The 17,659-nt window shown below is 41.4% G+C and overlaps 1 protein-coding gene across 21 annotated transcripts in view; it reads left to right on the top strand.

Annotated features, from left to right (window-relative positions):
- Nucleotides 1-17,659, top strand: part of LOC122940834 (janus kinase and microtubule-interacting protein 3-like) — a 96,376-nt gene that overhangs the window by 18,768 nt on the left and 59,949 nt on the right. For 11 of the 21 annotated variants that reach the window (XM_044297645.1, XM_044297639.1, XM_044297641.1 and 8 more), the window contains one exon: nucleotides 16,548-16,667. In XM_044297645.1, the coding sequence (XP_044153580.1) occupies nucleotides 16,548-16,667 (120 nt within the window). The remainder of the gene's footprint in view (nucleotides 1-16,547; nucleotides 16,668-17,659) is intronic. The other 10 variants (XM_044297644.1, XM_044297638.1, XM_044297631.1 and 7 more) reach the window with 3 other exon arrangements.

Below are 17,659 nucleotides of genomic sequence, written 5' to 3'. Positions count from 1 at the left end.
GGCCCAGCCTAAGGCCTCTTAGTGACCGCCACAAAAATTCATATGGGTGGTCACTAAGGGGTTAAATTCAAGGAAACAATTAACTTTTAGTTAAAGGTTTCCATAACAGTAGCCCCGCACAAACATTACCCAGTGGACTAAGCCTTCTGCTTCTAGCATCTTCCACTTGGCTACTGCAAGCAGTTGATTGGTGGAGGTTTCGAGTGTCGGACTCCCACTGATCTAATATGGATGACCTATCCAAGTGGTAGGTCATCAATATATAAAAGGTGGAACATCCCTTTAATGTAAAACTATGCAATATATAGCTATGTACCATAGCAAAAATCAATAATGGGCCTCTCATTACGATACCATGTCTCACCACCCATGCCCTTCTATGACTCTTAAACCAGTACTCCAGACCATTGAGAGGGGAGCTCTGCACAAATTCTTCTCATTCAGTAACAAAGGGTATGGAACCCAAAAGGGCTCGCGCCTACTCGCAAGGGCACCAAACTGTAGAAGCCACATGTTCAGCCCCTATAGTTTATATACCCCTGGCCCAACACAATGTGAGCCTAGTGTTAGTTTAACAAGCCTCTGATAATTTTTTATGGCACCAGTAAACTTGATAAATGTACAGGCAAAGCTAAGTAACCAACAAAGCACCTTCCATGAGAGCAACCCATAGAGATGACTAATATTATATAAATGATATATCTCAGCGCATTTAACACAAGCCTAGATTTGTTCTGCAGGAAAAAACATTAAAATGGAAAAGTACACTTCCTGTACATTGTCTATGCAGGCGTGATAAATAATTCACATCCATATACTCTGTCCAGGCATGTAGGGGATAAGTGTTTCCTGACTTTTCTTTTTCTACTATGCCTGTCCAAGACAATAAAGACTACATTTTGCTTGCTCTAAGCAGTTTCCAAGAAAAGTCTCTTGTACTCTACAACAGTTTTTACCAAAATTAAAGGGGTTTCATTCAGTTTATTTATTTGGAATGTCTTCAGATCTTTCCACTTTTTTTTACATATTGTTATGTTTCGACCTTGTGCTAAAATTAAAAAAATGTAGTTTTCCCCTGTCATTCTGCACTCAATACCTTATAATGAGAAAGTGATAACAGAATGTTAGAAATCTTTGCTAATTTGTTGGAAAGGAAAAACTAAAATCTCCCATTTACTAGTAATCAGAGCCTCCAGTCTTCTTGGGTATGATGCCACTAGGTTTGCACACCTGGATTTGGGGATTTTCTGCCATTCATCTCTGCAGAACCTCCAGGTTGGATGGGGACCGTCGGTGGACAGCCATCCTCAGGTCTCTTCAGAGATTCTCTATTGGGTTCAAGTCAGGCCTCTGGCTGGGCCACTCAAGGACATTCACAGAGTTGTCCCTAAGCCTCTCCTGTGTTGTCTTAGCGGTGTGTTTACAGTTATTTTCTGGTTGGAAGATGAACCTTCAGCCCAGTTTGACATCTTTTTTGGTCTGGTCTTGCATTGTGTGGTTGCACCAAATTTATGAAATGGTGCACAGTTTTCATGTATTTGGTGTATCTGCATTGTGTTGTATGACTACACAAGGGGGTTGCATGGCATGTCGCAGATAGTAAAGACTCCACGCCATAATCTAGATCTAATCTCACTTTTCTGCCTTGAACATAGACCACTTTGAAAAGTGGCTTGTCTCCTAAATGTCATAGAAATGTCGCAATTGCCATGTTGTGCAACATTTTTACACCAAAAATCTGACATGCTGTATCTGGTTTGATAAACTTCCCTTTTACAATTGAGGCCAAAACTTCAAACTTGCTTTCATCAGACCAGAGAATCTTGTTTCTCACAGTCCGAGAGTCCTTCAGGTGCTTTTTTACAGACTCCAGACAGGTTTCATGTGTCGTTTACTGATAAGAAGCTTCTTTCTGGCCACTCTACCATAAAGTCCAGATTGGTGGAATGCTGCAGTGACGGTTGACTTTCATGAAGTTTAGTTTGGTGGGGTGGCCAGCTCCAGGAAAAGTCTGGGTTGTTCCAAACGTTTTCCATATAATTATGGAGGCCACTGTGCTCTTGGGAACTTTCAGTCCAGCAGAAATTTTGTACCTATCTCCAGATCTGTGCCTCCACACAATCCGGTCTCTGAGCTCTACAGGCAGTTCTTTCCTCCTCATGGCTTGGTTTTATCTCTGATATGCATTGTAAGCTATGCCACCTTATATAGACAGGAATGTGTCTTTCCAAATCATGTTTAATAAACTGAATTTACACAGATGGATTCCAATCAAGGTATAAAAACATCTCATAGATGATCAAGAAATCGGAGGCCTTCAGAGCAAAATTTCAAGTGTTATCGCAAAGGGTCTGAATACTTATGTCCTTGCAAAGGTTTACTTTTTCCTTATTAATACGTTTGCAAAGATTTATAAAATCATGTTTTAACATTCTCATTACAGATTGATTGATTTGAAAAGTAGATTTTTTTTTTTTACTTTGGCACAAGGCTGTAATATAAAATATAAAAAAAATGAAAGGGTCTGAAGACTTTCCAAATGCATTGTAGATTGTATCCTTTTTATTGGCTTCTCCAGTGTATTCAATGATATTGTGAATGTTGCTTGGGATTTTTTATCAGTATCATCAAAGACAGTATAGCACATGGTTGTAAAATGCAGCAATACATTGCAGAGATAAGCAAACTTTTTGAAATTACCGGTAATTTCATGTTCAATTTGTCTTTAAAATTTTTGGGGGATTTGTGTCCAAATCGATTCTACACAAATCTAATATGCTCCAACTGGCCTGAATATTAAGGCTAGGTCTACCTTTTATTAATCTTGTTGATTTTTATATCTTTTCATATTTATTTATATTTTTTTCAAATTTTCATTGTTTCTCTCCTCCCTCCCCACTTTAAGATCTGATAATGACAGCAAAAGCAAATAATGTCAGTGTGACACTGACATATATAGCTGTGGGTAAAAGCATGGTGGACGGTGTTAACAAACACCATGTTTAAAAACATTGTGCCATCACATGTATTATCATTTTGAATAATTGAAACCTTCTGAATATTGTCCCTTATTGGGGCAGATGGTGTTCGAACATACACAGTGTTATGGGAAAAAGGACAGTAGCTTGTTGAGACCAAGCATCCAAAAATTATACCTTAACATGGGAAGACATCAGCACCTGTTTATACACATACATGTTAATATCATAAGAACCAGTTGCTTTTTTTAACAAGCATTCAAAAAATATGCATTAATGGGGGCAGAATGCCTGCAGAAATATTTACACAGAAAATCATTAATTGTCAGAAGAAACAGTGACTTGTTCTGTAGTTGTAGCCTGGAAAAATTATCCCCTTTAGGGCTCATGCACACGACCGTTTTTGTTTTGTGGTCCATTTTTCACGGATCCGTTGTTCTGTATCGGAGGTTTTTTTCTCTCTGATTTAAGTCCTCTTCCGTTCCGTCATTCCACAAAACATATCCGTATGGTTTCTGTATGCAATCCATTTTTTGCATATCGGAAACAGAAAAAATAACTTATTAATCACCAAACACATGAGCAATATGGGCTGTGCATTGCATTTCTACAGTATGGATGCGCAAAATACGGATGAAATACGGATGACATACGGATGTGTTCCGTGTGCGTTCCGTATTTTTTGCGGACGCATTGACTTGAATGGGGCCTCGGACCAATATTTGCGGACAATAATAGGACATGCACTACTTTTTTGCGGAACAGAAATATGGAAACGGAATGCACATGGAGTACCTTCCGTTGTTTTTGCAGACCCATTGAAGTGAATGGTTTCGCATACGGTCCGCAAAAAAAAACGAACGGAAGAGGAAAGAAAGTACATGAGCCCTTATTTTGGAACAGAAGCAGTACAGTGTGGCTGTGGAAAGGGCAGTATCAGCAGTAGCTACCAGCACTAGCGGCAAAGCATGGAACAGACAAGTAGATGTGTGTGGCTGTGTAGGGGTAGTAGCTGTAGTAGTGGCAGCTGTATAGGAGTAATGTAGTGGGAGTAGGGGGATTAGCAGCGGAGAGTAACAGCTGTGTCAGTCGCTGCAGCAACCATAAGGTACAGAGCATGATGGTAAACAGGCAAACAGCAGCAGTGGCATGATGGGGCCGGTGATCAACATCCACCATTAGCAATTGCAGATCTATTCATAGGCCTGAGCCAGAGGTGTGTGAAAATCTTCACAGATCCATGCTTGACCCATTTTGACAGAAGTGATGTTTTGTACACTGGAGAAGGACAAGTTTGTCCATTTGGGGGTGACAACGCTGCCTGCCACGCCAAAAACTCTCTAAGATGACACTCAGGGATGGCCAAGACAGTACAATGAAAGCAAACTGGGCCAGTTCAATCCACTGTTCCAATCTACCCTCCAGTCCATAAGGTCAGGGAACACAGTATGTGCCAGGGAAAGGCCACAGTCATATAGAAAATTAGACATTTTTAAACAATAAAAAAATATGGGGGGTTCAGTCAGCACAGCCCTGTATGCAGGTGCACATTGCTATGGCGAAATACAGATACAAACGTAAAAACACAAATGCAATCGCACTCTGAAACCAGCACTCTGCCCTGCCTCTATGCTGGATGTTGAATAAGGCATTGGTGTACATTTTGGCCAAAGCGTAATAAGCCACTCACCATGTCAAGGTCGCCTCCATGAGTGGTCCCTAACACTAGTTCCTACCTGTTATGGGCCATGACAGCCACACAAAGTCCAGGGAGCGCAGGCACAGCATGCACGCCAAGCACACTCTGCCCTTAACCCCGTCCGGTGCCATTACAGCTTTCATCGGATCCAGGGATGCAAGTACCAACATGCATGCTGAGCCCACTATATACTTCTCCTGGAGCCAAATGGTTACTGGTAGGCGCTATGAAAGCAGACTCATAAAAAAATATGGACAGCTAGACCAAAGTACTAATCTCATACAGCAGAATTACATTTTGGTGAAAGTGCAGAACTGTGTCATATTTCCATAATGATGAAACAATATTTACGGTCGCCTGCCTGGAAAAAAGTCCAACTGGTGGCATACAGAAGAATTCCGTTTTTTAAAAGAATTACATTTTACGGAAGAAGACACTGTAGACACCTGGCCAAAAGTCTGACAGATGGAGTATGGCAAAAACTGCGGCTGATGGAATTAAGAATAATTACATTTTAAAGAAAAATAACATTTTGGTGAATGGGCAGAACTGCTCCTTAATTACCAAAATTAGGTGTTACAGCAGCAACTGATCTGCCAACAACTTGGCCAGGTGTGAGTTGCTCAAAACCTGATTGCTGAGCACTTAAAGTTGTTTTCTGGCCACACATTCTATTATCGATGACTGATGATAGAGCGGAGAAGGAGTCTGAGCAGGAAAACAAGTAATTGAGGATGATAATGACAAGGACACTCTACTGGTTGTGGATGTGGGCCTGCTGCCGCAAAGGATACCAGGAGGAGGACAGACCTGTTCTGATTTGGAACGCTGGCCAGTTCTATTTTCCCATATGATCTGGTGATGCCGCCTCATGTGCTACAATAGAGCCCTGGTACCTATGTTTGTGTTTGAACTTCCATAGCTTATTTTAATCCTGCAGATGTTGCACACGGCTGTTGTTTTGTGAGCAGCCTTATGGATAAAAACTGCCATACCGGAGATACTCGAACAGAGCTAGCGGCAGCAAAGGTTTGGTCTAGATCTGGCATGTTTTGAGCCTGCGCCCACAGTATCATTGGCATCACCATTTCTCCAGCTGACCACATTAGAAGCAGATCTGGCCCTGGCAGTTCTTTTGGAGGTTTTGGCTGTACGTTGCATCCACCTTTTATTACTGCTGCGGCCACCACCCTTCTCCTCTGATGTATTTTCCTTCTCCTTAGCACCCAGATCCAGCCTCCAGGTCCTGTCTAACACACAAGCATCATCATAGTCCTCATCCTCCCCGCAACTTTTATCAGACTGTGATAGGTCATTGTGGGCTTCCTGGTCCCTCTCCTAATTCCCTTCTCGGTATTTGCCCTGAGTACTACTGTTATAACAACGGCCCATACCTCCACTACAATGGCTACAATTGAAACTACTGCTACTGCTACTGCTACTACTACTACTACGCATAGGGTCCCTAACCTCTGTCTGAACCTGCTCCTCATGCAGTCCAATCGCTGATTGTTCTCACACAAATCATCAACATGGTGACTATATTGAGAACCTTTGATAGCACATGGGGTTTTGTCACCTCTTCTTAGGAAAAATGAAAGCATCCCACTGGGAGGGGCTGGTGAATACAGAGAGGATGCAACTGAAACTGAAAGGCTTCTCTGGGGCCAAAGCACAGTATCTGGCTCTAAAACACAGTATCGAAGGTGACATCCACATAATCCTGCTATGACTGAATCTTGGATGATGAAGCATGGGTCTTTTGTTTTGCATTTTTCCATTTACCAGACATTTTATTATGAGGCCTATAAATGAAAGATTGCAAGTTTTGTACACAGATTATTAAACGGCACTAGCAAAATTGCATGTGTTTTATTTTCTGTAATTTAAAGACAGGTGCAACTAAATGTCCCTCCCCTTCTACAAATACAATGTACACTGGTATTGTCAATTTACAATAGTAAAAATGCAGTGTTTGCAGTAAAATGTATTTGCTGTAACTACATGAAGTGAAAAATAGCCAGCAGCACTCCAAATCAATTCAAAAGTAGATGGTTTATTGGACCCAAAATCAGGCGACGTTTCAACAGCTTGTTGCTGTCTTTATCAAGCACAGTGCACATGTGTTACAGACACACTTTAAATAAGGGCATCAATCAAAAATAGATTAACATCAATTGAACATAATACAGTGAATATACAGTGAACGAACAATACATGTGATCATGAAAAATACATATGACAAATTGGCCTCATTTGGCCAAAATAATACATCAAATTAAAACTACATTAATTCCACATATCGTGATTTATATGGAATGTATCATAATAAGTGTCAGTGATTACCCTAATAAGGTGAATTAAAAACTCACTGTCAGGTGGGCAGCTGCATGGTTGGCGTTAAACATGCTCCATTGGCGTCCCCATGCATGATTTGCGCATGCGCGAAAATACTATACGTAATTAGCGCATGCGCGAAAATCTCATAATTAGCGCATGCGCGAAAATACACGTAATTAGCGCATGCGCGAATATATCAAATCTCGCGATTCCTCCGTTTTCGAGCGGCTGGCTAACGCCCACAACTAAGATGGACGAAACTGGATCAAATGCATTGTGCGCATGTCAGAGCAGTAATGGGTGCCACCCAACACATATCACATGATCAAAGTGATCTCAATAAAGCTGCTAGTCCATGGAACCCGATATTATAAATGAATGGGTCCTAGGGCAATGCCGCACGGCCACCCACATGTCAAAGCACGTATGGTAGTCGGGCACAGTGCCCCAAAGATCCAAAATCAAAATAATAAAAATTGTTTTACATGGTTTGTATATGAATGTCACATATTAATTGACAATTCATAATAATGAGATGTCGGCGTGAACAATGGGAAAACAACCCTACATTGCAGGGGGAACCCAACGGCACGCCACTATTCTCTCAAAAAGTAACAACATTGATATCCATAATTGAATATAAGCATTCAATACAAGGAAAAAAGGTGAAGAACAACCATAATAATGCAGGTGCCATGGTCAAACAGATCAAATTTTTCTATATGAACGGTACACGGGGGCATCCAGAACAATGTACAACAAATTCCGCACAAATAATAAAGCACTGAACCAGGCATATATTGGTTGAATAAAGTAAATAGATATTGGGGAGCCAACTGGAACCAGGATGAACGTCACATCATGCAGTGTCTCCGCCAAGGCAGTGAGATCAAAATGAATCTAAAAACAAAAAGAGAAAATTTTAGTAATTCTCATAAAAAAATTATACTTGATTCAAGATAATCATTCAAATGCAGAAACACACGTGCATTTGACCCACAGAAAGGAATACGGATCCTGCAGAGTAGAGAAGGCATAGGATATGGGCAGTGCCAGGGCCAAACTACACTAATCCACCCTAAAGTCCACGTTTAACCCATTAGGTTTTAACGTCTTTAGCGTATATATCCAGTATAACTCGCGTTTTTTGAGGATAGCCTGTCTATCTCCACCACGCCTCCCCAATTCTACCTGTTCCAAAACACGAAATCTCAAATCACTCTGTGTGTGCCCTGCCTCTTTAAAATGTTTGGACACTGGTAAATCCATCTTTTCTTTCCTGATGGAGTAGCGATGTTGATTCAATCGTGTCTTTACATCCCACGTGGTCTCACCAACATACCACTTCCCACACGGGCAGGTAAGTTGGTAGACCACGTAGGATGAGTCACAGGTCAAGAATTGAGTGATTTTCATCATCCCACCAGTGGCCGGATTTAAAAATGTATCTCCTTTGATCATAAGTTTGCAATTTATACAATGATAGCAAGGGTAGCAGCCAGTACGAGTAGAACCACACATTGTCCTCACATTGATCCTGGCACTGCCCACATCCGCCTTCACCAGTCTATCACCCACATTCCGTCCTCTCCGATAGGAGAAAAGAGGGGGTGATTTAAATTCCGCAATTTCGGGAAAACTATTCCCTATCAATCTCCAATGTCTCCGAATGACACCCGCAATTTGCGGGCTGTCAGTCGAGAAATGGGAGATGAAGGGAATGCGAGGACTTTGAGCCTCTTTCTGAACGGTAGTATCAGTGGGTTGATTCCCCAATCTATCAATGGTGTTTCTGATCAGCTTTTTCGGATATCCACGTATGGCAAATTTCTGACTCATTTCTTGGAATCTAGTATGTCTCACTTGTCTGTCCTTGACTATGCGATGTACTCGCAAGAACTGGCTGTAGGGTAGAGATCGGATCATGGAACGAGGATGGTGGCTGTCATATCGTAACAGAGTGTTCTTGTCAGTAGGCTTAACAAATAAATCAGTGCTCAAACCTCGTCCCATGATCCGGACCTCTGTGTCCAGGAACTGTAGTTTATCCATGGACTGCACCATAGTGAATTTCACAGTGGGGTCGATTTCGTTGAGAAAAGCGTGGAACGCAAGGAGGTCCAACGTGTCGCCCGTCCACACCAAGAAGATATCGTCGACATAGCGCCACCACCCCAGAACATGTCTGAAGTGGTGGCTGTCATAGATCGACGACTCCTCGAGGTGGGCCATGTAGATGTTTGCATAAGTGGGCGCCACGTTGGACCCCATCGCGGTTCCACGCAACTGAACAAAGAAATCGTCCTGAAAAAGAAAATAATTTTTCGTGAGAACAAATCTTAATAATGAAAGTAAAAATTTTTGACAAATTTCAGAATAATCAGAACTTCTAAGACACGTCTCAACGGCCTGCAGGCCGAGCTCATGGTCAATCGACGTGTATAAACTACACACGTCGAATGACACAAGAGCCGAGCCTGCAGGGACCTCAAGATCATTTATTTTGGACAAAAAATCACCCGTATCTCTGATGAATGATCTGGTGGAGATAGCAAAACGGCGCAACATTTTATCAAGAAAAATCGCTACGTTGTAAAAAAGGGATTCCCTCCCAGATACAATTGGGCGGCCAGGCGGGGGCGAAACCCCCTTGTGTACTTTTGGCAGGGTGTATAACAGAGGTGTACAGGGCTTGTCCCGATACAAGTAGCTGAACAACTTGTCATCAATAATTTCCGCCTCACGGGCTTGATTTAGAATATCTCTTAGCTCCCTTAGTAAGCCAAATTTCGGATCCTGTGCGACCCGTTTATACACCTGCGGATCGTTAAGTTGGCCATGAATCTCCCGAATGTACTCACTGGTGTCCATTACCACAACCCCACCACCTTTGTCCGCGGACTTGATGGTGAGGCTGTGGTCGGAGGCCAGAGAGCACATTGCAGTCATCTCGTCAGAGGTGATATTAGCAAATCTAAGATCACGGTGTTCAGAGACACTTTTCAATTCATTTAGGTCCCTGCGTATGGCTAGAAAAAAGGCATCAACAGCTGGATGATCAATCACAGGGTTAAAATTACTTTTAAGATATAGACCTGTATTGTGCAAAGACAATTCTGTTAATCTATTAACTTCACCTCTCACAGTTTGGTTTTGTGTGGCAAACCAAATCTTGAGTTTGATACTACGTAAAAATCTATGTAAGTCCAACTCAATGTTAAACCAATCAGTCTTGGACACAGGGCAAAAGGACAGGCCCTTGTTCAAGACTGATAGTTGTGCATCATCTAGAACCGTAGAGGAGATATTTACCACTGTGTCCTCATGGAGGACTATACACGTGGATTCATATATATATGGCAACGTGATCCCAAGAATCCTAGAGGAGGAGATAGGAGGCAGATTCATCCCTCTGACAAAAGACATACACGATCTCAATCTCAAAATAAGAGTCAGGAACGTGTAGAGGCCAACCAGCAAGCAACTTGTCCGAAATCTTTTTTAGGACTGGGTACGGATCCTATAGAACCAGGAGGGGCGGCAAACGCCACCGGAGATGGCGAGGACAGAAACAAAAACCTCAGACCTCAGCGCCAGAAAGTAGTGAACAAAAAGAGGACACAGTGGTAAATATCTCCTCTACGGTTCTAGATGATGCACAACTATCAGTCTTGAACAAGGGCCTGTCCTTTTGCCCTGTGTCCAAGACTGATTGGTTTAACATTGAGTTGGACTTACATAGATTTTTACGTAGTATCAAACTCAAGATTTGGTTTGCCACACAAAACCAAACTGTGAGAGGTGAAGTTAATAGATTAACAGAATTGTCTTTGCACAATACAGGTCTATATGTTAAAAGTAATTTTAACCCTGTGATTGATCATCCAGCTGTTGATGCCTTTTTTCTAGCCATACGCAGGGACCTAAATGAATTGAAAAGTGTCTCTGAACACCGTGATCTTAGATTTGCTAATATCACCTCTGACGAGATGACTGCAATGTGCTCTCTGGCCTCCGACCACAGCCTCACCATCAAGTCCGCGGACAAAGGTGGTGGGGTTGTGGTAATGGACACCAGTGAGTACATTCGGGAGATTCATGGCCAACTTAACGATCCGCAGGTGTATAAACGGGTCGCACAGGATCCGAAATTTGGCTTACTAAGGGAGCTAAGAGATATTCTAAATCAAGCCCGTGAGGCGGAAATTATTGATGACAAGTTGTTCAGCTACTTGTATCGGGACAAGCCCTGTACACCTCTGTTATACACCCTGCCAAAAGTACACAAGGGGGTTTCGCCCCCGCCTGGCCGCCCAATTGTATCTGGGAGGGAATCCCTTTTTTACAACGTAGCGATTTTTCTTGATAAAATGTTGCGCCGTTTTGCTATCTCCACCAGATCATTCATCAGAGATACGGGTGATTTTTTGTCCAAAATAAATGATCTTGAGGTCCCTGCAGGCTCGGCTCTTGTGTCATTCGACGTGTGTAGTTTATACACGTCGATTGACCATGAGCTCGGCCTGCAGGCCGTTGAGACGTGTCTTAGAAGTTCTGATTATTCTGAAATTTGTCAAAAATTTTTACTTTCATTATTAAGATTTGTTCTCACGAAAAATTATTTTCTTTTTCAGGACGATTTCTTTGTTCAGTTGCGTGGAACCGCGATGGGGTCCAACGTGGCGCCCACTTATGCAAACATCTACATGGCCCACCTCGAGGAGTCGTCGATCTATGGCAGCCACCACTTCAGACATGTTCTGGGGTGGTGGCGCTATGTCGACGATATCTTCTTGGTGTGGACGGGCGACACGTTGGACCTCCTTGCGTTCCACGCTTTTCTCAACGAAATCGACCCCACTGTGAAATTCACTATGGTGCAGTCCATGGATAAACTACAGTTCCTGGACACAGAGGTCCGGATCATGGGACGAGGTTTGAGCACTGATTTATTTGTTAAGCCTACTGACAAGAACACTCTGTTACGATATGACAGCCACCATCCTCGTTCCATGATCCGATCTCTACCCTACAGCCAGTTCTTGCGAGTACATCGCATAGTCAAGGACAGACAAGTGAGACATACTAGATTCCAAGAAATGAGTCAGAAATTTGCCATACGTGGATATCCGAAAAAGCTGATCAGAAACACCATTGATAGATTGGGGAATCAACCCACTGATACTACCGTTCAGAAAGAGGCTCAAAGTCCTCGCATTCCCTTCATCTCCCATTTCTCGACTGACAGCCCGCAAATTGCGGGTGTCATTCGGAGACATTGGAGATTGATAGGGAATAGTTTTCCCGAAATTGCGGAATTTAAATCACCCCCTCTTTTCTCCTATCGGAGAGGACGGAATGTGGGTGATAGACTGGTGAAGGCGGATGTGGGCAGTGCCAGGATCAATGTGAGGACAATGTGTGGTTCTACTCGTACTGGCTGCTACCCTTGCTATCATTGTATAAATTGCAAACTTATGATCAAAGGAGATACATTTTTAAATCCGGCCACTGGTGGGATGATGAAAATCACTCAATTCTTGACCTGTGACTCATCCTACGTGGTCTACCAACTTACCTGCCCGTGTGGGAAGTGGTATGTTGGTGAGACCACGTGGGATGTAAAGACACGATTGAATCAACATCGCTACTCCATCAGGAAAGAAAAGATGGATTTACCAGTGTCCAAACATTTTAAAGAGGCAGGGCACACACAGAGTGATTTGAGATTTCGTGTTTTGGAACAGGTAGAATTGGGGAGGCGTGGTGGAGATAGACAGGCTATCCTCAAAAAACGCGAGTTATACTGGATATATACGCTAAAGACGTTAAAACCTAATGGGTTAAACGTGGACTTTAGGGTGGATTAGTGTAGTTTGGCCCTGGCACTGCCCATATCTTATGCCTTCTCTACTCTGCAGGATCCGTATTCCTTTCTGTGGGTCAAATGCACGTGTGTTTCTGCATTTGAATGATTATCTTGAATCAAGTATAATTTTTTTATGAGAATTACTAAAATTTTCTCTTTTTGTTTTTAGATTCATTTTGATCTCACTGCCTTGGCGGAGACACTGCATGATGTGACGTTCATCCTGGTTCCAGTTGGCTCCCCAATATCTATTTACTTTATTCAACCAATATATGCCTGGTTCAGTGCTTTATTATTTGTGCGGAATTTGTTGTACATTGTTCTGGATGCCCCCGTGTACCGTTCATATAGAAAAATTTGATCCGTTTGACCATGGCACCTGCATTATTATGGTTGTTCTTCACCTTTTTTCCTTGTATTGAATGCTTATATTCAATTATGGATATCAATGTTGTTACTTTTTGAGAGAATAGTGGCGTGCCGTTGGGTTCCCCCTGCAATGTAGGGTTGTTTTCCCATTGTTCACGCCGACATCTCATTATTATGAATTGTCAATTAATATGTGACATTCATATACAAACCATGTAAAACAATTTTTATTATTTTGATTTTGGATCTTTGGGGCACTGTGCCCGACTACCATACGTGCTTTGACATGTGGGTGGCCGTGCGGCATTGCCCTAGGACCCATTCATTTATAATATCGGGTTCCATGGACTAGCAGCTTTATTGAGATCACTTTGATCATGTGATATGTGTTGGGTGGCACCCATTACTGCTCTGACATGCGCACAATGCATTTGATCCAGTTTCGTCCATCTTAGTTGTGGGCGTTAGCCAGCCGCTCGAAAACGGAGGAATCGCGAGATTTGATATATTCGCGCATGCGCTAATTACGTGTATTTTCGCGCATGCGCTAATTATGAGATTTTCGCGCATGCGCTAATTACGTATAGTATTTTCGCGCATGCGCAAATCATGCATGGGGACGCCAATGGAGCATGTTTAACGCCAACCATGCAGCTGCCCACCTGACAGTGAGTTTTTAATTCACCTTATTAGGGTAATCACTGACACTTATTATGATACATTCCATATAAATCACGATATGTGGAATTAATGTAGTTTTAATTTGATGTATTATTTTGGCCAAATGAGGCCAATTTGTCATATGTATTTTTCATGATCACATGTATTGTTCGTTCACTGTATATTCACTGTATTATGTTCAATTGATGTTAATCTATTTTTGATTGATGCCCTTATTTAAAGTGTGTCTGTAACACATGTGCACTGTGCTTGATAAAGACAGCAACAAGCTGTTGAAACGTCGCCTGATTTTGGGTCCAATAAACCATCTACTTTTGAATTGATTTGGAGTGCTGCTGGCTATTTTTCACTTCTAGTACATTGGACCAAGGTGCTGGTCCACACTGGCCGGACGTGCACCCCCTGCTTATACAGTGTGCTGCTTCCTCACTTTCTTCAAATAATTTGCTGTAACTACATGTTATCTTGCAGTAGTATACAACACTTTCACTAACATAGGTATAATAATTGTGTTATTGCAATAAAATGCCTTTGCTCTAACACTGAACAGTATCTTGTCAGCCTCTGAGCCAATCAGGGAAAGCTCTTTCCCCCACTTCCTTCCTGTGTCATGTGATCCCTCATCTTCTTTTTTACTCCTGTTTTTCCTGCCAATTTTCACAGTAAAATGGCACAGGACGCCGATTTTTCTTGAGTCATCTGAATCAAACTAAAAAACTTTGGATTAGTTTTGGCACATGATTTTTTGTGAAATTTGTAATGAATCCGATTCTTTTAGAATCGATTAGCTTATCTCTGATTGCGAACATTATATATTGTACATGGGGCCAACTTTTATATGTTTATGGAGAAAAATGGGTATGCAGCAAGCATTTTCATCTATTTCCATGAACTAATTTGTTACATATAAATATATGTAAGTTATCTTTAAAGGGGTTGTTCGCAATACAAACACATCCTATATTAACAGAAGCCAAAATATGGCTTTTTCTTTCCCTTTTGTAAACATCCCTGATCAGCTTAGTCACCCAACACAAGGCTTTTCCCAACATGGCTAGTTTGGTAGGCTATTTATGGCAGATTTTTTGGGATTTTGCATGGCTATGGTATTCTTTTTTTCCTCCTCTTTCTTAAAGCACATCCTTGAAGTAGAATCTGTCATTATCATATTACCATATCTTCCCGATCGTGCCAAGCCTTAATCTCTCTGCTTCAGTATTGTGCGCTTTATTCCTTTATATGCTTATAATATCAATCAGTATCTCTTGGAATTTTTTTTTCATCTTAAAAGGAAATGTGTCATCAGAAAATTACATATTGTTTAAATCACATTTTTATGCTAAACAAAACATATTTCTTTGGAATTTTTAGAGTTTTTTTTTAATCATTTTTCAATGCCACTGTATTAAAACAATGTATACTCAGGGTTGGACTGGCCCACCAGAGTACCAGTGGTTCCTTCGGTGGGCCCAAGCTCTGACAATAATGGACCCCTAATAAAACAGGACCCTTAAGGGCCTATATACACAGAGGGTGGGCCCTCAGAATAAATTCCTCTGGTGGGCCAATGGACTTCAGGATGACATTGTGTATACTATCCTGCAATTTTCACATTTTCTACTAGGCATTATAACAGGTCATGAATTCTTGTTCTGTGCAGGTAACTTTTCAGTAGCTATCTTATTAGCACCACAGGCAGAATTGCAATGACCAGCAACACCTCTATATAGATAACACAGGATCTACCATTCACAAAAGGTGATATCACAGCTTATCTGCTCCCTCCTGACCTCTGCACAGGTCCCAGAGCATGCCTAGAAAACTCTCCCATAGAAGTCAATGGGTCAGCTCCTGTCCATTGTGTCTATGGCCCATGTAGCTGCTCTGAAAAAACTAGTGGCCAGTGTGAAAATTGCAGGATTATATGCATTTAAAAAAAAATATATAGATAGTGATAATTGGATTATTATTTTTTTAACTCACTGAAATTCAAAAAAATATGCTTAACATAAAAACATGATTTAAACAATTGTTAATTTTCTGATAACATGTATCTTTTAAGTTGCCCATAAAACTTTCGAGTCATCAATTCTCATCTTTATTTTTGCTTTTCGTAGCTAAACAACCTGACTCTTAGGGTTGTTGACCCACGCTCTCTCCTGCACCAGTTGTATGATGGAATGGTTCCAGTCTTAGAGCCGAACTGCCAGTTTTGAACTTATTATGGGTTATATAGGTGACTGTAGAACCAGAGTCCGTGTCTGGTTTCACATTCTTATAGTGAATTGGAGAGGGTGGGTCGGGTGATAATTATTTTGCTGTTGCAGAACAGAGAAGCCTTTGGGTGAGTAACGTGCAGAAACGTAACATGTACTGTATGTGTACAGAGGTCTGGACTATACGCTACACTGGCAGGAATGCTACTTTATTTTATGTGGCGTCTGTGGCTTTTTTGTGCCTCCATAGACTTACATTTCCCTCTCACTCAGACATGCTTCGTATGTGCCATTTTTTGTAGTATAACTCTTTGTGGGATCTCAGTGACTTTTGGTGGTCGTTGTCCTCACTTTCCAATCAATTTCCAGTTATTTGCAGTGGATCTTTGTTTCAGGAACAGCAGTTGGATGAAAAGGATGCTCGCCGCTTTCAACTGAAAATTGCAGAATTAAGTGCGATTATCCGTAAATTAGAAGACCGCAATGCTTTGCTCTCAGAGGAGAGGAATGAACTGGTATGTGTATCAGGTTTTTATATATACACTACACATGATTCATGTCTTGAATAGATGATACTGAAGTTTAGAAGTAAGGGTGCTACCACATAGTTGGTTTTTTTTATGCAGTTTTTGAAGCCAAAAGTAGAAGTGGATTAAAGTAAGAGAAGAAGAAGAAGTTGTATCTGTTCTTTATAGTTTCTCTTCTTTTATAATTCTGGCTTCAGAAACTGCGTAAAGAAAATGGGAACGTGTGGCAGCACCCTGAATACTAAAGCAGGGGTGCAAATAAGAACCATAAAGCAGTGGGATGCATAGCCATGAACCAATAACAGGCATGGGTGCCATTTTATTATGGGATCCTCTCTGGTCTATCTACAGCCTGTAAACAATGCAACAATCTAGTGTCAAAAAGCCTAAAAATAAAACCCATAATCCAGTAAAGGCTGGGCATGATAGGTATAATATTATAATATAGGCTCTGTTAACACTTGTAGTAGATGATTTTTTTATGACCTGAATACCATAGTAAAAAAAATTGTCAATCGTGACATAATGGGTTAAGGAAAATCCTAACACATTTTTTTCAAGAACAAATTAAAAAGGAGCTGTCCCATCTCCTGACATGTCTTTTTTACTAACTACTTGCATTCCCCATGTAATACCAATTCTGGAGCATCTATTCTTATGACTCTTATGTTGTGCCATTCCTTTATTATTCTATTTAGAAATTGTCAACCAATTGCTTGCACTAGCAGTTTGCAATAAAGGTCCAGATGGTTGTTACCAGCTGAGGATGTGTCCCTGCACAGTCTGACACTATCCAATCAGTGCTGCCACACTCCCAACTGGTAGCACCCAGATGGACCATCACTGCAGACTGCTAGTAATTCATTCATAACTTCTAGCAGGAATATTAAAGGAATGGCACAACATAAGAGTCATAAGGATAGATTATACGGAATTGTTATTACATGGGGAATGCAAGTAGTTACTAAAACAGACATGTC

The sequence above is a fragment of the Bufo gargarizans genome, chromosome 6 (assembly GCF_014858855.1).
Source record: "Bufo gargarizans isolate SCDJY-AF-19 chromosome 6, ASM1485885v1, whole genome shotgun sequence".
Taxonomy (NCBI): Eukaryota; Metazoa; Chordata; class Amphibia; order Anura; family Bufonidae; genus Bufo; species Bufo gargarizans.
Note: the sequence above shows the minus strand (reverse complement) of the source record. Positions and strands in the feature narration are given on the sequence as shown.